Source organism: Talpa occidentalis, unplaced genomic scaffold (assembly GCF_014898055.3).
Source record: "Talpa occidentalis isolate TD23 unplaced genomic scaffold, MPIMG_talOcc4v2.1, whole genome shotgun sequence".
Classification (NCBI taxonomy): Eukaryota; Metazoa; Chordata; class Mammalia; order Eulipotyphla; family Talpidae; genus Talpa; species Talpa occidentalis.
In genome coordinates, this window is record NW_026555331.1 from 139,092,590 (window position 1) to 139,114,183 (window position 21,594).

At 35.7% G+C, this 21,594-nt stretch overlaps 1 protein-coding gene across 3 annotated transcripts in view; it reads left to right on the forward strand.

Annotated features, from left to right (window-relative positions):
* Window positions 1-21,594, forward strand: part of KLHDC10 (kelch domain containing 10) — a 48,944-nt gene that overhangs the window by 15,696 nt on the left and 11,654 nt on the right. The window contains exons 2-4 of one of the 3 annotated variants that reach the window (XM_037513147.1): window positions 5,835-5,921; window positions 19,111-19,332; window positions 20,877-21,031. In XM_037513147.1, coding sequence (XP_037369044.1) covers window positions 5,835-5,921; window positions 19,111-19,332; window positions 20,877-21,031 — 464 coding nt within the window. Of the gene's footprint in view, window positions 1-5,834; window positions 5,922-15,754; window positions 15,884-19,110; window positions 19,333-20,876; window positions 21,032-21,594 lie in introns of those variants that run through there. The other 2 variants (XM_037513150.2, XM_037513148.2) reach the window with 2 other exon arrangements.

Below are 21,594 nucleotides of genomic sequence, written 5' to 3' on the forward strand. Positions count from 1 at the left end.
TTACTTTTTTCTACCAATGTCAGAGGGGTAGTCTCAGAAGAGATGAGACTGAAATGAAAGAAAACAGAAAACTCTAGGGAACTTTTAATGAACAACAGAAATGGCAAGCAACAGAGAAGGGGTAAGAAGCAGCAATTTTCATTTGCCATTTATTTTAGTGCAAAAAATATTTGTGTTGATTTTTAAACAGATACATATGAAAACAGAATGTTTGAAATATAGTAATAATAAACATGGGGTATAAAGACGAAAGATATAACAGATCTGATGTCTGGGGCATTTACCTTAATATTGTAACTCCCTAAAGCTCACATCCTAGCTTGAAGACCTTTAAAGTTATTTGCATGTTCAAGTTGCAACACAGTTGTTCTCAGCCATTTTTTTTTTAACTCCTAAAAACCTAAAGGATGGGAAATAGCAGTTATTCCATTAGTTACAATGACCTACTATAATTTTGCTTCTTAATGAGGGGCAGTATGTTCCTTGTGGCAACTTCTTTGATGGATTGGGAGAGTACCTTTGGGTGAGAGTCACTGCCTTCATATTCAGTCATTCCTTCACTGAACAAGTATTTGTCAAATGCCTCTGTTAGACACATATTTGGGTATCAAATTGTGACTAAGATTACTGTAAGTGTATGTGAGCGTATTAAGTTCTATCCAATTTTATCACATGTGGATGTGTGTGATGACCTAGGCAAGAAAAAGAACAGATCCATCACAAGGCTTCCTCATGTCACCTCTTATAGTCCCAGTCAGCTCCCCTGTGAACTGCTGGTGACCATTAATCTGTTCTCTGTCTCTAAAATTTTGTCATTTCAAGAATGAGCAAACAGAATTTTGCAGTAAATGGAATCATACAATATTTAATCTTTTGACATTGACTTTTTTCATTTAGCACTCCTTTGAGAACCATCCGAGTTGTTACACACATCAATAGTTCACTGATACTTAGTAGTATACATGGTATGGATATACTGTAGTCAGTTTAACCATTCACTTGCCTATTATGAGTAAAGCTACTATGAACATTTACGTACAGGTATTTGTGTCAACATAAGTTGTCATTTCTCTGGTATAAATTACCCAACACTGTAATTGCTGGATTGTGTGGGAATAACAAAATTAGTTCTGTAGAAATTGCTGTACTCTTTTCCAGAGTGGCTATACTATTTTATAGTCCCACCAGCAGTGTGTGAGTGATCCAGTTTCTCTGTATTTCTGCCAATATTCACTTTTTAATTTTACTCATTCTGACTGGTGTGTGGTGATAATCCATTTTGATAAAAATCAAACCAGGTATTCCATTTTGTTTTGCTTTTTTGCAACAAGTGTGACTAATCTTTGTGATTTTAAGAAAATCAGAGGGGACTGACTTCTAACGTATCTTTAGGTTCTCAGAGTGAGACTTTCCATCTCTTATTATAGATACATGGGTTTGCTTGTGAACTCTCAATTCTGTTCCTTCCTTATGGCAGGACTACACTCTTTTGAATACGGGATAGTCAGTTTTGAAATCAATAAATGTGAGTCTTGAGTCTTTCAACTTAGTTCTTTTTCAAGGTTCAAGGTTGTTTAGTGTTGTGGATTTCTTGCATTTTCATGTGAAGGTTAGCATTAGTTTGTCCATTCCTGCAGGAAAAGTTAATTGGAATTTTGATAGTTTGCTCAGTTATCTTTATATCTTAACTTTAAAAACTACTTTTTACTTTTTCCTTCTATACATTATTCTGGTAAATTTCTTGACTCCCTCTTTCAGATTACTAATTTAATTTGCTCTTAAACTGTTTACATTTTTCAGTCTTAACCTATTCAATTTTTTAGTGCAGTTACCGAAATTTGATTTCTAAGATCTCAAGTTGATTTCTTTTTAAAATAAATGTATTATCGTACATATCTCTGAGGATGTTAATTGTATTTAATTTAAAGTCTTAATTGTGTTTAACTTGTTAACTCTTTTTGCGTGTAGGTTCTTCTGTCTGTTACACTAATGCCTCTCTCGTTCATGTTTGAGTCTGAATTTTGTCTTCATCTTTATTTGAGAGTCCTTATTAGCCTTCCTGTGAATCTTGTATCTATTAATGCAGCAGGTCTCCACTCATATTAACTAGGGATGGAATGTGCAACAAGATGCGATGTAGCAATCTCCAGCCTTCTTTGGTGTGACTATGCCCTCATCTGCTTGGAAGTTAATATCTACACAGGGCTCTGAACAGAGCCTTTCTAATTCAAGTGCTTATACTCGTTGTTCCTACCTGGGAGTGGCACCTTTTGTGTTTGATGTGACTTTTCCCATTTGGGAGCAAATACGTCTGTTCTATAAAGTTTGACCCAAAGATGAGAATGGGTGAGAAAGATTCATCTGCTTTATAAATTTTATGCTGCCCTACCAGTCATACTGTAAATTGTTTCAGTTCTTCCTGCTGTCTTCCACCTCTGGGCTTGGTTTTCTCTGAAGACCACTTGCAACAGCCCTCTACTCTTGAGTATATGGGACTATAGTTTCTTCTTTTAAGCTGATTCTATCAGCTTTTCATCTTTCAATTATTTCTCATGGTCTTAGTCCACTAAGGTAATTTTTCTTCTTTTGATTAAAGATTTTAAAAAATGATTTTAAGTAGTTGCCAGACTTTGGAGGAAGAGAAACTTGCTCATATTATGCCCAGCCTACCATCTGGATTCAGTCAATGACTGTGTCATATTTATAGTGAAAAAAACTTAATAAAAGGATGATATTTTAAAGTCTAGCAAAAAAATAGAATATTGATAAATTCATTGAAGAAATTGTTTTTTGTTTTTGTTTTGAAGAATGGAAGCAATCACAAATGAAGATGGGTGGTTTTGGATATGTAAAAATAAAAGCATCAGTAAACAAAATATCAGAATGCATTTATATGAAATTAGGAAGGCATATATTGACTGTGTTACTGGTTTCTCTTTTTTCTGCTTTTTGGGTGAAGGAAGAAAATATGGGTTCTGAAATCAGCGCCTGCATTATATGAATAACAATTCACAGAGTCAGCATTAACCTATACCTGTGACAGACTTATGTTGTTTGTTGTGAGACAGTCAGGCTAAACATCTTTGACAGAGGTCTGAGAAAATATTAAAAAATGATTTTTAAATCAACCTGGGTTCAATAATATTCATTGTTATTACCTCAGTGTTACTCTAAATTTGTTTTATATTTTTCCATTATAAAATGTCATGGAATTTTTGATAATAGAAAAAGAGTGATAACCCCCAACCCCAATTATAAGCACTGTTGATACTTTGGTATTTTTCTTTACAGTATTTATATAATTTAAAAAATTTATAGTAATGTGGTATTGTTTTTCTTCCAGTCCAAAAGTAATGCCTACTCAGTGAAAGCTTGGAAAATAAAGACCAGCACTAAGGCGAAAAAAACAAAATTCACTCTAATAACCAGTCAAAGATAACCACAATTAAAATTTGATGTCTATCCTGGTATTTTTCATGAATATATACAAACATGTTTTTCTTGACTAAAATGGTATATTCTAGTACTATTTTGTACCTTCCTTTTTTCATTTGCAATATATTGTGAATATTTTCTCATATTAGTAAATATTCTTGTATATACTTTTTATTGGTATGTAGGATATTATATGTAGGATGTGTATGTTTATTTGGCATACTTATTTAACCATCTCCCTATCATTGGACATTGAAAGTGTTTCCAGTTTTTTGCCATTATAAATAATATCATAGTATCTTTGTCTATACATCTTTCCATGCATCTATGATTGTTTCTTTAGGAATAAGTTCCTAGAAGTGGAATAGCTGGGTCAAAGGGTATGTACATTTTAATGCTTTTGATACATAAAAATGTCAAATTTTAAGCTAATCACCTGTTATATTCTGTCTTGTATTGCTATCTAATTGTTTATGTGTCTGTCTTGTCTCCCTAATTAGAATATAAGCTTCTTGAGGGCAAGGGAAGTTTCTTATATATTTTATGTATCCTTTGACAGTGTGGTTTACAGTGTTGGACTTACGAGTCATCAACAAATATTGTATTGACTTAAAACTGTGATTCTACGGACTTAGATGTCATAAACCTATATTAAATATATATATATGTATATGAATATATATGTATATGTGCATATGTATATATGTATATGTATATATATGGGATATACATAGGCTTGCAAATTTTCTCTCTCCAAGAAAAGAGTATCAGCTACTGTTTCTATCACTTTATCTCATTAAATAAAGAATAATAACAGAAAATTTCAGATCTCTGAAAAAAAGGACAGGACTTAAATGGAGCACATTATTAATTTTTTGAAAAACTCACTGCCATGTCCATATTTTTCTCTTTTGTGTTGGACTGGTGAACCTTCACCTTACCTAGACAGAGGCCTGTAGTTCAGCATTTGGGAACTACTGATTTAAAAGGTTTAGAGGATTAAAAGATAAGTCCTTTTGTAGATATATAATTCTACCCCTTTCCTACAAGTCTGTCTTCTCCAAAATATTAAGTACACAAGTGTAGGTAATGCTATTTCATTATACAGAATTTGTGTATCTTTATGTGCCAGTACTACAGTAAGCAGGTCTTGCTGATGACTATCAATATATTTCCAATTGCCAAAACCAAAACCAACTTACTTTCTAAGGAATTTGAGATAGGGTAGGTGTGGTGCAGTAGAAAGGTGGCAGGCTTTAAATTCACAAAGTCTGGGCTTTTGAATCCTGGCTTTGGCATTAAGTCATTTAATTTTCCTTTAATTTCTTAAGCTTCCTTGTAAAATTAAGATCATAATATCTTCCTCAGAGTGTTTTTACAGCATTTACTTAGCTGTAATGCAATTATTAATTAGACATCTGCCTTTCTCAAATGACCATGTGCTCTTGTGGGTAGCAGTCTTACCCTTTTGCAACCCTAGAGCCTGGCTTAGGACTCAAAGCAAAACAGGTGCTTAATGAAATGACTTGCATCCACACGGGATTGTGGTGAGAACCAAATGAGGTAATAATGTGTGGAAGCTCTTTGTAAACTTTAAATACTATACAAATGTTAATTGTTTTTATTGTCAATAAGCTATCTTTGGGAGCTATCAAAACTTTGGGAAGAGACAAAATTGTCTCACTTAGCAGTTCTATATATAATGCTTTGCATTTTTCTTATGTTTTATAAGAAAACAAGTATGAGTTGGGGTCAGTGTGGAGCTAATTTGCTCCCTGGCAAATTAAAAGGCAGGTAAATCCTCACTGCATTCCCAACTTGCATGGAAGTGCCAGGATATTAAATGTTTGTTTTATTTGGTTGCTACCAGTTACCATAACATTTTAATTATAGCAAGATAGATTAGATTATTTCATATTTTAAGAATGGTGCCTGGTGCTAACCGTATCACTGATAAAACAATGATACCCAAATTTGGATGAGAACAGGAGCCTATGTTATGCCAAGTTAATTTTAGTCAGAGCTCCTTTTTTGACATTCACTGACTTTTAAAAATGTCATAATCTCTAATCTGTTTGAAATACTCGTGGTGAATTTTTGCCACAAGATGGCATTGGTGATTATTGAATGCTTGTGCTTTTGAACCAGAATTTCAACAATGGTGCACACAATTGTTCATATTCTTTTGGGGATAATTGTTGAAAACCTTCATCACTGCTTATATACTAATTTAATTTTGTTTTGACTTCCAAAACAGGGTTAAATGCTACTTTACATCACTTCTTTCTGTATTCAAGTATTGTTTTGTTTCCTGTTTTTCTGTCTTTATAACTACAGTAACTGTATTATTTGCCATGTGTTGTATGTGTCTGACTTATTGCTGATAATTGTGGTAACAGGTAAGAAGAAAATACGATGGGACCCAGTTAGGAGGCGCTTCATTCAGTCCTGTCCCATCATAAGGATCCCTAACAGGTTTTTGAGAGGTGGGTGATAACTAGCAAGAGATCTGTACTTCATATGGGTTAAAGGGAACTTTGAATGAATTTTCTAAACTCAAAAGTTTGGTTTTTAAAAATTGTCTAAACAGCTAAAATTGGAATAAGAACGATCTAGAGCTAAATTTTAAACCTATGTTTCATATTGACCAGTTGTGGAATTGTAAGTTTTAGGAAGTTAAAGTCTCTTAATGTGTATTAGATGGTTGAAAGAAATTTCACTGTTATCCATATTATTCCTCTGTAACCCTGTTAGGAAGAACTTTGAATAATTTATAAGAGACAGATGTGGGAAAGAATTTTCTAAATATGATTCTAAGAAAGAAATAAAAATTAGTTTATGTGACTATATAATTAAAAACTTCATGTTAAAAACCAAAAATAAAAAGATGAGGGAGACTAAGGAAAGAAATATTTGCAACAAATAGTTAATATCATATATAAAGAGTTATTATAAATCAATAGTTTAAAAGTAAATGCCCACTAGAAAAATAGGTAAAAGAACATGAATAATCAATTCATAAAAGTGAAAGCTCAATAAATGCACAAATATTTATTTTCACTCTTGTTGCAAACATGACAATCAAGATAATAAGATTATTTTCACCTATTGGGTTGACAAAGACTAAAAAATAAGAATACTCAGCATTGGCAAGAGTAATGGGGAAATGAGGCTCATAGTAGAAGAAAGTAGAAATTTTACACCATTTTTCTGGATTCAATTTGGCAATATGTATCAAAAGCCTTAAAAATGTTCACATCCTTTGACCTAGTAAATCTTACTTTTAGAAATGCTGAATTCCTTCTAAAACATAGTCTATACTAAAAAAGAAAATCTCAGAAGAGAATTGAAAATTCTAGTTCACACTATTTTTCTAGATAAAACAGATTATCACATAAGCATGTTTATTGTTGTGATTTAAACTTTATTAAATAATTTATAAGCCAGTGTATTTAATTTTGACTAAAGAAATTATAAAAAGAGGCAGCTTTTTATCCCGCAGCTCCTATAGATGTGTCTATACCTAGTGGCTAACCTACTTTAAACAGTTGAACTCCAGTTGTTGAAAAGAGTAAGATGAAACCTAAATGGGTCATGAAAAGATACTTAGGGTGGGTACCTTTTTGAATAAATAATTTTATTGTTATAAATTCAGAGGTAATTTTAAAAATTGTGTTATGTGACAGAAAAAATGTGCACATGTTGCCAAATAGGCACATCTAATTCTTTAACACTTTTTCTTTTTTATAAATTAGGATACTAATTTATTGATTTACAACGAGAAAGCTAACTTGGGTTGACTTAATATAATTAAGAAATAATTAGGTTATAGAATTTAATATAATGTCAATTATATACAGATATAAAAGTGAAAGGAAGTAGTGAAATAACATTATACTTTGGTGGTGGGATTTTATTTTCTCTTGTATGTTTTCTGTTTCTCAATTTCCTAATGTGGAACAAAGAAATTAGCACAGGTAAGTTTTCTACCACTGGTTATTTTATTGACCCTAAATTGCCTCACAATGGCTGAGAAAGATGGTCCTTGAGACTGCTGAGGAAGGCAGTGTAAACTCAGCATGGGCAATATCCACATCCAGTGACTGCCTCTGTCAGCGACCTGGTCTTAGTCCTCACCTTCTTTGACTTGTTTGTGTAGTGTTTGATGCTGTTGACCACCTGCACCTTCTTAAATTTTTCTCTTCTTTTGGATTACTTTACTGTACAATTCTAGTTGTTTTCTTCCTACCTCTTTAATTGTTCATTCTGTTTCCTCCACTAGCTTCTTTCTCCCCACCTACTAAGGTGGGTATGCTCCAGTGTTCCCTCTGTCCTCTCCATTATCTCCTTTGGTTACCTCATGAGCTTTCAGATGTAACTATCTTCTTTCTTTAGTTCGTTAGTTCATTCTTTTGTTCTTTCAATATTCTTGATTGCCTATCATAGAACAGGCACGGTGCTAGCTCAGTGATCTAGAGAATAAAGAACTAGGTTAACAGACAGTTATAGAATATTTCAAATTTAATTCTTTGTGATGAGTGCCCTGGTGAGGTAGTATGGCAGGGGTGCACAGCGAAGAGGTAGTTGCCCCAGATTGTAGGCAGGAGGGAGAGAGAGGAGTTGCCATCAAGGTGACTTTTCAGAAGGGATGTGCTTCAAGGCTGAGCAGGTGTTGGCAAGGGAGAAATGGAGCATCACAAGCCATGAGGACCAAGCAGCTTGAGTAAAGGCGATTAGGCAAAATAGAGCATGGTGTAGGATCTTCCACATAGTGGGAAAGAGTGAAGGGGGGCTAGAGCCAGTGGCACATCGTGCTCGTGGAGTTTTCTGGATCAGTTTGCTTTTTTTTTTAACTAGTGAAGAGATTTAATTGAAATACCAGTATAATGTTATTATAGTGATCAAGGTGAGCAATGATGGAGGCTAAAACTAAATTAATTGTAGCAGGGCCAGAGAGCAGGGAATTGATTTGAAAGATGAGGGAGTGGAATTCCGTGAGACTTGATGACTAATTGAAGAGGAGGTGGAAAAAGTCAAGAAGCTCCTAGTTTTCTGTATGGGCCTTGACACTCTTTACCAGGTGTTATGTAGGTGACTAGAGGGGCAGATTTGAGGGAGTAAATGATAAATGCAGGGTAAACTCCTCGAAACAATAGTATATCCTTGAACATTTAGTCTAAGAGTTATTTCCTGGGTTACTTCCTTAGCAGTCCTGTCTCCTTGTTCTGACGGAACCCTCTCTATACCTACCTGTGCCAGCACTTAGCACACTGTAGTCTCTTGTTTACTGGTCCCTGTCTTCCATTAGACTGTAAGCTCTGTAAGGGCAGGGATGGTGGGACAGTGCCTTTCCTTTCTTTATCTTCAGTTTGTAGTACAGTGCACATCGTAGGTATATTGTATGTAGGTATATTATATGTACCAAATTTAATAATTTGAATTGAATCAAATTATTAAAAAGGATGCTGTCAGGGAATAGGATGGGACTAAAATTTTTCTCTGATCATGGTGACAGTAATGAGTTGCTGAGAATATGAAAATGCTTTTCTTAGATAAAAAAAAAAACTTATCTATACTTGTGAAATTGACACTTTCAAGCCTCTCATTTCAGGAATCCTATACATTACCCCTGCTGATTCTGATTGAACAGTTTCATAGAGCTCGTTTTCTTGCCACTAGCTTCTTTCACTAGATTTTTTTAAACTTTTTTAAAAAAAGATTTATATATTTATGCATGCAAGAACTAGAGTACAGGCCAGAGATGCAGGAGGTGAGAGTATTCACCAGAGACAGGGTGGGGAGCAGAACAGGCAGACTGACTGAAATACACTGCTGACGGGAGCAGCAGGCGAGTCAGGAGAGGTTTGCTGCGCCATGTGGGTAGCTCCCTGGCCAGGGATCGAACTCCTGCTGCAGTGGCTGCGGATAGCTTCATAGGTTGCATCTTAGCCCCTTGCGCCACCAGGGGGACCTTTTTTTTTTTTTTAAACGTTTTAAAAAGACAGCGTTATTAGGGAAAGGAAAAAAAGAAGCACCTGCATAGTCACGGGTGGGTAAGGAGAGTTACCTTGCTGTTTTGCAAAGCCATAGTCACAGGTGTCAGGAGAGCTGTTTCACTAGATTTTGTATCTTCTCTAAAAGATAGTTTATCAATTAAAAGTGTGATGTGATTACAATACTGGTGTAGTAAAAACAATGGATTTTCATTACAGAATGATGAACCAAACGCACCCATTTACTTTCCCATACTTCTCAGATATAAATGAAAATGACAGTCATAAGATATAATCATAATTGTATTAAAAAATAGAAAAAGGGAATCTTTGAAGTCAGATTACCTACATCTGAGTCCAGTCTCCACATTTACCTAATGTGTGATTATAGGCAAGTTCTTTCTATCTTTTTTTGTCCCAGTTTCCTCTCCCATAAAATTAGGATGATGATGCTAGTACCTGTCTTTATCCAGGGTTATTGTAGGAATCAAGAGAGATAATATGTGTAAAGCATTTAGAAATGTGTTTGTGTTTAGCCAACGTTGAACTGATGTTAGCTGCCATCATTATTGTTACAATGCTAAAAAATTTGAGGAATTCCAGGGGTAATAGAAAGCAGTTGGAAAAAAAAAAAAAAAAAAAAAGAAAGCAGTTGGATTATCTTTATTGAGAAACCAGAACAGAATAATCCAAAATAGAAGCTCTGCTGCATGCTAGAAGTCAGAGATTATTTTAGGAGGGCCGCGTTCCTGAACCTCTAAGAATCAGCAAATAGAGAGGAGAGAGCAGGGTAGGGAAGAAGGAACATGAGAGCAAATAATTAAGGTACTCGAGACAGTTGTTTCCCCTGCTCCTCTCCCTCCCTTCATGTAAAATACTCTGGGTCCCTGCAGTGGCTCAGCTGGTAGAGTGGAGGACTGCGCGTATAAAGAGCTCTGGTAATGGCATGAGTTCCCTGGATGAAGCTATGAGAGCAGCTTTTTAAGCAAAGTAGTGGATTTGGTTTGGGAAGGGTTGAGTGGTATTGGAAAGTGAACTTGAGCACAAAGCAGAACTTTAGGTAATGGTCCCTCACAATAGATTGGAAGAGGAGAGTAGGGTGAGGGGAGGGAAAGAAAGGAAGCTCCATCAAGGTTTGATGTACATTAAAAGGACACCCCCCCCCCTCTTATTTTGGCAAAAAAAAGTCCTTTTTTCTCCATTTATTAGGGAAGCTTGTTTGTCAGTGTGCCTCTTACCTGCAGAGATCCACAGTTAATCCATTAGGTTTGGAGCGAAAGTAGTACAATTGTTGAGGAAATCCATGTCTCTGATAATTATTAATCAATGTAGACTTTCTTTTATTAATATGAATAGGTTGTCATGGTCCACCAGACATTTGCGGGAAACTAGATTTGAGAGATGACTAAGTTGAACAAATTAACAACTGATCAGGGTTGTTAGAAACAAATACTAAGGAAGACGAATGGACTTTCAGGAAGTTTTGATTATAGGAGGTTTCCTCAGAGTCAAGAATGAATTGGATCCATAAATAAAAAGCAAAACAGTGCAGAAAAATAAATGATAAGGAATTCTATATTGAAGATTTGATTGCTAAAATAAGAACACAGTTGGAAATGTTAAATATTAGACACACATAAGACCATTTATGAGGATAAAGTGGAGAAAATACACAGACCATGAAGTAAGAAGACAAAAGAATAAGTACATGAGGAAAATTGATATTTAAAGATAGTTCTATGTGATCCAATATGTTTTTTAGAGTCACATAAATTATCCATTTTAAGATAGAGACTTTCTCTGTCTCGGGTAGACTGTTTTCAAGTACAATGGGCCCACCAAAGAACAAGCAGGGAAAATGCAAAAACAAATGAAAAAGCATCTCTCTGGACATTTCTGAATTGATTATGAATCCCGAGGTAGGAAATAGATTACATAGGAAGATTTAAGATGAAGAACCAGACTGATACTGGATTTCTCATCTGCAACATAGTTTGCTGTAAGTGCCTTCCTTGTTCTGAGGGAAAACTAATTTGAACACAGAACTCTGTGTACCCAGCCTCACTAATGTTTACGTAGGGGTCAGAATAAATCAGAACTTTGAAAGTTTATGACAACCAGCCTCTGCCTTTTTTGAAAATTACTTGAAGAGAGAGTTCCACTAAAATGAAAAACAAATGCAGTGAAGTAAGGTTTGAGTATAAGAAGCAATAGATTACAAAGAAACGAGTAAAATTTAAGAGCAATGTCTAAAAAAAGGGACTGTGAAGCCTAATATAATTGTTCAGAAAAAATTTCTAAAAATACAGAAGAATTATATGTAAGTATGTGTTTGTATGTATTTATGTATTTGTGTAACATTCCGTAACATTCAGATTGAGGGTAGGGAGAAAGTAAAATTGCTGAAGATCTTTTAATTGTTTTATAATTTTTGGGTCTAATATGTGCTTATTTAAAAAATTGCAAATAAGGGCCTCCCTGGTGCCGCAGGAGGTTAAACGCTGCACTGTGGAGCTGTCTGCAGCCTCTGCAGCACAGGTTTGATCCCAGCCAGCCAGCGAGAATCCCACATGGCGCGAAGCAGACCTCTCCTGTTTCCCCTCAGCAGTGTATTTCATCAGTCTGCCTGTTCTGTTCCCTCTCTGTCTCCGGTGAATCCTCTCACCCTCCCGCACTTCTGGCTTGTACCCCGGTTCTTGTATAAAAAATGAAATAAATCTTAAAAAAAATGCAAATAACGTGGAAATATACAAGTTGAAAAGTGGAGATCATTATCTCAAGCATACATAATGAATTTGGACAAGCCAGTAAGAAAAAGATAGACATCTTAATAGAAAAATGTATAAAAGGCCTGAACAGAGACTTCCCAAATTGAAAAATTCATTTGTCTAAAAATATGAAAAGGTTTTCAACCTCATTAGTTAGCAAAATGCATACATCAAAACCACAATAAGGTATGTCTACAAAGCCCCAGGAACTGCTAAATTTAAAAGACTGACAATGCCACTATGAAGTGGTTTGTAAACAGTTTGGCTTTATCTCTAAAAATTTCCATACATTATGACTCAGAAACTGTTTCTAGATTTATAACCAACAATTGTGGGCTCCTGTGCACATATCAAAATGTTTATAATAGCGTTACACTCCATTAATGTGAAACAACCCAAATGCCCATTCATGCAGCATAGATGAGTAAACAAACTGTGGTATGTATTCATACAAAGAGATACCACTGGGCAATGGAAATGGACAGGCCACCTGTATCCTCCAGTAAGGGTGAATCAGAAACATATTATGAATGACGGTGCCCAGAAAGAATACATGCTCTGTCATTTCATGCAAATACACTTCAAGACTAGGCCAAAAATAGAGAGTACTGTTTAGAGATGTAGCCCTAGATATAATAAAACCATAAAAAAAGCAAGTTTTATAATTGCCATAAAAATCAGGAATGAGGTTTCCTCCGGAAGTAAAGGAGGTAGGTGGGAGAGGATGTAAACAAAAGGGGACATTACATACATTCCTAGTTTGTTGAAACCTTTTTTTTTAAGTTATGCACATTCCATACCTGTTTTATCTTTCACAATGAAAGACGTTAGAAAAGGAGAACAGAGGTCCCTCTTCACATCACTCTGCATGTAATACTATATTCCTTTTTTTTTTTTTAAAGATTTATTTATTTATGCATACAAGAGCAGGGGTACAGGCCAGAGGTGTGGAAGGTGAGAGGATTCACCAGAGACAGAGCAAGAAACAGAACAGGCAGACTGACTGAAATACACTGCTGAGGGGAGCAGTGGGCGAGACAGGAGAAGTCTGCTGCACAATGTGGGTTTCTCCCTGGCCGGCTGGGGATTGAACTCATTGTGCAAAGGCTGCGAATTGCTTCATAGTGTGGTGCTTAACCCCTTGTGCCACCAGGGAGGCCCCAGCAATAAAATATTTTAAAATTAAGGAATGTACATTGATTGTTAGACATAATACTAGTTATTGCATGCTTTATAGTGTAAATTTTATATACTTTTATATGCACTTAAAACTAAACAATTTGCTACTTGCTAGAATGGAACCTGCAACATCTTTGAGGTGTGGCTGTTTTAGTTGTCATGTATCTTTAGCCTTGACTTGATTTTGCAGCAGTGCAGATTAGTGACATTGTGCTTTGGTTTGGGTTTGTCTCGTGTTTTCTCATGATTACATTCAGCTTATGCATTTTGGGCATTAGGTGTTCATCTCATTGCATGTGATGTTGATTTGTGCAATTATTGGTGATGTTAACTTTTATCACCTGGAGTATATGGTATCTGTCCATGGGACTTTTTATAGATTTTAACAAACTGATTCTAAATTTCATTTGAAGGGTAAGTGTTTAATTAAAGATAGCTAAGACATTTTTGAAAAAGAATGATACAAAGGTGAATTGTTCCACTAGATATGGAAAGATACTTCAAAGCTATCATAATTAAAGCAGTGTGGTAGTAGTATAGGAATTGAAAATAGTGGAACTGAACAGAGCTCAGAGGACCGTGATAGTATGTAATTAAGGAGATAGAGTGTGACAAGTCTCTCAAGTAGGTTTTGCTAGATACTTGAAACCCATTCATGGTTACACCAGAATCTGTCAAAGCAAGTTACTAATATTGTTGTTATCTTAGACACTAAGATTATTCTGCCCTGGTATCCCAAATCACTATATATGCATATTATATAGTGTTTGGAATTCCTGCTTTTGGAGAAGTAGTACTGCATGCTAGTGTGAATGGTTTGCTTTTGCCCAAACTGCTTAGACTCTGGAAGTAGTGAAAAGGTCTCCCTGCTGGTCAAGGGCCAGAGCCAGCTGCTCAGTCTTCTCAGGTAGAGGTAATGGTGGGTTTTATATTTGGAAAGAAGTAACTATTTAAATAAAACTGATTTTATTCTTTAGGCTATTTGGTATTTATAATTAGTTAATACTTTTAGGAATAAAGGGTTTTATTTTTTAAGTCACTTCCCTGCAGTGTTTGATAGCACATCCAGAGGTACTACATCTTAGTAAGCAGTAAATATTATGTGCTACTTTGTTTGCAGACTTTTGAATTTAAGATGATGTGATACTATTATAAATTGATTTTGTGTATTCTTTTTTTTTTTTAAAGATTTATTTATTTATTTATACAAGCACTGGGTACAGTCAGAAGCACGGGAGGGTGAGAAAATTCACCAGAGCGGGGAACAGAACAGGCAGACTTGATGATATACACTGCTGAGGGGAGCTGCGGGTGGCAGGAGAGGTCTGCGCGCCATGTGGGACCCTCACCCAGTGGCCGGGGATTGAACCGGTGCTGCAGAGGCTGCGGGTAGCTTCGCAACCCAGCGCTCAACCGCTGTGCCACCGGGGAGGCCCGATTTTGTATATTCTTAAAGAGCAATATATTTTGGTCCAAAGTGATTAGACATGGTTATTGGGATTTTCCTAATTATACTCTAGAACGTGTCGATTTAGTATATGATAAAGGTGGTATTTTAATTCAGTGTAGAAGGGATGACTTTTCCTAAGTAGTTTGGGGACAATAGACTATCTGTTTTGGGGGGGAAAAACTGGGACCCTGCCAAATACAATGCACATATATATTCAAGTTCCAAATATAAAAATAAAAACTGTAAGAATATTTTTATAATTTTGTAAAGATGCAGAGATAAACAAGATGTAGATCAGAAGAACCTTAAAAGATTGAGTCATATTACACAAAAATTTCCATTTGTTAAAAATTACCATAAACAAAGACAAATAGCCTAGAAGAAAGAAATAATTTATACAAATCTCTGAAGAGACAACCCAAAAGAGAAGTGGCAAAGGATATGATCATGTGCTTTCCCAAGAAGAAATGCAAAGCCTGGAAACATGTGAACTGGTAAAAAAAAATTAGGGAACCGAAAATTAAGTTGGCATCACTCTGCACCCATCAAATTGGCGCAAATTAAAAAGGTTGAAGAGGGCTTGAATAGGCACTGCCATACACCACTGCTGGGAGTATAAATTGTTCTAGTCTTCCAGAGAGCAATAGGACTATATCAGTATTACCTCTATAACAATTTAAAGTGTATGTTCTTTTAACCCAGAAATTCTATTTCCTGAAATACTCATACAATTGAATATGAAAACGGGAAGCTTTGTGAGAGTGAAATCATTGGCAGCCACCTAATCATCTGTCACCTCCTCTCAGACAGCTAACGTCTTTCTGCATTTGGGCTAGTAGAAACTAAAGCACATTTCCCTGGTTACCTTCAGCACCTGCTGACTCCCTGGGGTAAAGAGCAAGTGTTTGTGACATGGTGAGCAAGGGGAGGAGAAGGTGGCTCAGACATCACAGATACACACACTCCCTCAGCTTGGTGCTCCCTTCTGGGTCTTAACAGCTCACCTCTCAGTTTTAATTTTTGATGTCTACATTTTCTAATGCAAGTTCCTAAATCAGGTAACCCGATTCTGTGGGTGATTTTATTAGTATCAAATAATTTTTAGGAGAGTGGGGATTTTACATGAGTAATTCAGGGGGAGGAATCAGAACTGTTTTAAGACTCTAAAACTCAATTTCATTTTGGTCAAGGTGGTTGATCCTACGCTATATCCCACATAATGAAAATTAATCCTTAATCTCCATGGCATTAGCTCTGACAAATTCCCATGATTTATTCAAGATAAAATTTGGCTTTCTAATATGTTAGTCACTCTTGGGCTATAAATATTTACAAAGAAATCTGTAGTTACTGACTAAAGAGAAAGAAGAATTACCTCTTTACTCCCAGCTATCAGATTCCTTGGCAGGATGTTTAATATTTATCAAACATTGATCAGATGCTCTGTACCCAGCAGTTTAATTTGCATAGGTAATGAAATTATTTACAGAAGCCAACAATTGAGATAGACCAGTGCTATCCGATAGGAATATTACATGAACCGCAAAATTAAAATTAAAAGTAAGATAGCTGACATTAATTTTAATATTTTTACTGAGCCCAAGATGTAAAAAAGATTATTTCAACACATGTCCAATATAAAAATGAGTAATTTTTTACATTCATTTTTTGATATTAAGTCTTTGAAATCCAATGAGTATTTTACATTTAAAACATATCCGAAGTTGGACCAGCCTCATTTCAAGTGTTCAGTAGTCTGTGGCTAGTAACTACTGCATTGGACAAAGCAGGACTAGATTTATAAGCTCCAGAGGACAGAGATAGTAATGGTGTTACCATTGTATTCCCACCACCTAGCACAGTACCTGGTAGATAGCAGGTATCCAGTGATGAATGAAATAGTGGATAAATATAAAACCATTTTCCCTGATTCTTCAACCTTCAACACATGTGTGAGCTATATTTGTCACAAAAAAATGTTTGGCAATAAATTTATGGACTATATTCTCTGCTGTATAGCCAGTTAGAGACAATCCTAGAATATACTATACTTCTTTTAATATTTGCGCAAAAGTAGTTTTAAAAATTATCTGTTGGCTCTAGAAAATAAAGCAATGACAGTATAGAGATTCATAGCATTCTTGTCTATTGGCCATGCCACTCTGTCATGTTTTTAATTTGTCTTGCTAATCTTAGAAGCACTTTTGTTTTGAGAAGACCATTGCATAATGCAACCCCTGTACTTGAAATCATATCTCTCTTAAGCATAATAATACCAAAGTCCACTGAGAGCTGTACAGTTTTTATCATTCTTGCCACCGTTTCCTTTGACCTGAAGTTAAAATAAACAAAACTGCCAATACCAGATTTCCAACTGCTTTAGGTGTTATAGGTGATACAGGGTAATTGTTATATATGATCTTTGCCTCGAGGAGCTTATAATCTATTTGGAGAAGAAAAGCAAATGTTGATGAAATGAGTAGAGAAAAAATGGAATTTGTAAATTTGTTTGATGTTTTCTTTGTGCTTTAATCTTGGTGAATACAAATATATATACCTCTTTCCTCAAATATCTCACATACTGGAAGGATTTTTTACATGTACCACTAAGCATCTGAACATAATAAACAAGTATAGTTAAGTCTGTGACTTACAGTAATGATATTCCCTTATATAGATAAGGAAGGTCAGATTCAAATCTTGATATTTCTCAGAGCCCATGCTCACTCTTTTACACCATGCTTTGTGTATTTCAAGACTCCTAGAGAGAGAGATTGAGTTCTTCACTTGAGGTAAACACAGCCTAATAGTAAGTTTTCTAACTGATCATAGTTTGCCGAATATTCATGTATTTACATAGTCACAGTGTAATGATTTTATTAATATGCATATCCTAATATTTGAGTAGTATGGTACTGAACTCTAAGGGCCCCAGGTCTTTATTGATGAGGCAGAACTACATGGGCTAGACTTGGAGGCACTTATAAAACTAGGCGTTCAAGGGTAGGTAGGCCAGGCCAAGTCTTAAGAGAAGCACTTGGCTTTCCAGCCAGATACAAACTTAAGCCAGCAGGGTATGAGAAACCGTAACAGGCCATGTCATAAAAGACTAAATTGCTGGCTTTGAGGACTTCATACTTGAGCAGTAAGGAACCATGAAAAGCTCTCGAACAGGACTGACGAGTTGGACTTGGAATGATTCAGTTATTCCCTGTTTTTTTAGTTACTCTAGATCTATGTGATTGCTTTTCAGTACTTGTTTAAAGGATACCCTTAGAAAGTGGGATTTTGATTAGGAAGGATAAATATATATAAAGCCTATGTTAGGTAGGTAATAAATGTTTATTTGTTTAACACGTTTATTAGGCACCCAGCATTTTTTAAATATTAAATAACATACTAGTATCTATTCCTAACTCATGAAAGTAGATAAGTCCTTAGGGGAACAGACAACTATAGTAGCTTCTTATTCCATCCAATATATGTTTAAGCATCTTTGGTTCTGTAGCATTATAAGGGTTTGTTCTGGTGTAAAAAAAAAAATATGCAAGGATAATCAAAATAATATAGTCTTTTTACTCTAAAATAATCCTGAAATACTATTAGTGAGCTAATTGATGTAATTTAAACTTCAGAAAGCTTTCAAGTATAAATTGTGGAATTAGCTTTTCTTAATAAAGCTCTTAAGAGTATGAAAGATACTCTTTGAGATAATATAAGGATATTCTTTGTTAACTGCCATAATGTCTGGAGTGGTATTTAAATTCTAAATTTTACTATAACTCTTTGAAATCCAGTTTTCTTTTTAAGTATATAATTATATACTGTGAAGAAACCATAGGTTTTATGTATGTGTATTTTTATTTATACGTGACTCATTCACATTTGTGATTATATTTATGTAGTTAATATTTTCAGTTTAATTTAGTTGGCCTGTGTTTTTTCCTCCTCTAAGAAAATTTGTCCTTTTAGCTTTTGGCTTATTAAACCCCTCCTCCTCCTTTTCTTGCAAATTCCAAATTACCAGCCATTTCTTGAGTTTTTAATGCTATTTGCCACCTTTGAGAAAATCTCTTTATAGCTATCAAAATCTGAAAGTAATCCTATGAACTAGAAATAGAAGCTAGCTCCTAAAAATCTTAAATAACCTAAGCAAATAAAAGTTACATCTGTCTTATAAATCTTCCCTTATCCCCCTTTAAGGCTAAAATGATTGTTACCAAATTTTTTTTGTGCTTTTTATCCTACTGGGCCATCTATGGAAAACTGTCCTCTTCTCTCCTAGGCCACAGACCTCCACCAGCACGAAGTGGACATCGTTGTGTGGCAGATAATACCAATCTGTATGTCTTTGGAGGTTATAACCCAGATTATGATGAATCTGGAGGGCCAGATAATGAAGACTACCCCCTCTTCAGGGAGCTTTGGAGGTATCATTTTGCTACAGGAGTATGGCATCAGATGGGCACAGATGGCTACATGCCCCGGGAACTGGCATCTATGTCACGTGAGTGAAGGCAGTTCTGAACTTCTGACTTTATGAAACGTTTGATAGGTCAGGTTCAATGTCATGTTTTTTTGTTAGTAATTTTTAATATAGTCCTGTATTGCTTAACAATAGGGACAGGTCTGAGAAATGTGATCTTAGGCAGTTTCACTCAGAGAACATCATGGAGTGCACTTCCACAAATCTGATGGCATTGCCTGCTGCACACCTACATTCTGTTGGGGACCACTGCCATTGTGTATACGTTCCATCACTGACCATATGTCATTACACAGTGCGTGACCGTAGTACTATAGTATGATTAAACCCTGTTAATGGATACACTTTTTACTATGGTAGTAATCTTGCACAGTGATTGAGAGTCACTTGGGGGTTGGATAGTCCTGAGTTTAAATATAGCTTTCTACCATTTACTTGCCAGATAAATGGAATTAATAATACCTCAGAGGGTTCAGTATAAGGTACTGTATATACAGACTAGGCAAAATGCAGTAGATCAACAAATGGGGTTTATAATGATGATAATAGCTGTTGAGCAGATGCCAGTTCACACATAGTATCTGTTTAATCCTCATGACTTTCCTGTGATGCAGGTACTGGAATTCTTGGCACTGTACAAACAAGAAAACTAAGGCTTTGGATAGGCCCTCAGGCTAATGACTAAGAAACTAACACTACCTGGGACTGAATTCTAGTTTTGCAAGGTTCTTTCCAGGAAATCTTCAACAAGTTATTTAAACCACTTTCCACTTTTGTTTCATCATCTGTAAAACAGACAAGATAGTAATAGTTCCTATCTCACGGTTGTGAAGATTAATTTAGAGAGATTAAAAAACTTTTCCTGGAGTTAATTGTATCAATTGAAGAATTGTTAAAAAATGCCTTTCAAATAATACAGTAGCACTGTTTTGAGAGAGATAGAAAGCTCATGCATGCCTCTCTCTCTCTCTCTCTCTCTCTCTCTCTCTCTCTCTTTGTGTGTGTGTGCGCGCGCGCGTGTGCATGCGTGTGTTGGCAGGAACTGAAGAGATAAAGAGAACACCAACTTCTAGCCTATTGGCATTTCCTTTTATCTGGTAGAGGATTAAGATGACAGAAATCATAATTTGAAATGTAGAGATCATTCCTCTGACAAAAACAAAATGATCCTTTTATCCCTTCATCCTCAGTTTCACTGTTCTTTGCTAAGGCAAAGGTGATACTTCATTTTCCTCAGCTTTCCTGCATGCTTGACCTGTCTTAAGTGGTAGGGGTGTCCTGTAGTTCATCCCATTCAGTGTTGTTATACATAGTATTTCATGAATTCCACAAATACCTTGACAACATCTCACATACCTAACAATGAACTGTGTGATGTATAGTTCATATAATGTGAATTATACCTTTTCTTGCAAAACTTTGTATAATTAGCTGTCATTGGTTTGAACTATTTCCTGAGCACACTAAAGCAGACATTTTGTCGTTTTTCAGCTGTTCTAGGTTTACATAGGAACACACTGCAGGTAGCCAGTAGGTAAATGGAATTTGTGCTTCTCCTTCCCCAGTTGTGCTTCATGGAAACAACCTACTAGTGTTTGGAGGTACGGGCATCCCATTTGGTGAGAGCAACGGCAATGACGTCCACGTCTGTAATGTGAAGTATAAGAGATGGGCTTTACTCAGCTGTCGGGGGAAGAAACCCAGTCGTATATATGGACAGGTACCAATCTGTGGCCGGTCATGGTGGATGTATTTGTTCAAATTTTTTCTAGGGGACGTCAGAATACTTATTACTATCATTTTTTTTTTTTTTAATGGAGAATCAATTTGCTGTGGTTAGTATTTGATTTTTCAGTTCCGATGTAAAATTTCAATTTAGAAATCTAGTTGCTTGCTTTTTCCCTTCCTTTTTCTCCCCTCATCTTTGTTTCTAATCCAATTTAGGATCATGATCTAAACCTGTAAGGAAGTTTCTTTAAATGTCAGACCACACTCTCCCCCCACTCCCACCTCCAGAGAGTGGACTACATATTTCCTGGTTCCTGTCATTTTTGGAGTGATCTGATTCTTTGAAGAGCTTTCTGACCTAAGTAACAGAGTTTTAGATGGCTAAGAGACTTTCGTACGGGCCTGAAGTAAGACACAGAAAATGTAGAAATTAATTTTCAGTTGGGTTTCAGTGCTTAAAACTTTAGGTTCGAAAAATTAGAACCAATAGAGAGCAAACCACCATACGTCAAAGACCCTTTGAGAGAAATGGGCTCGTCTTAAAACAACCACGCT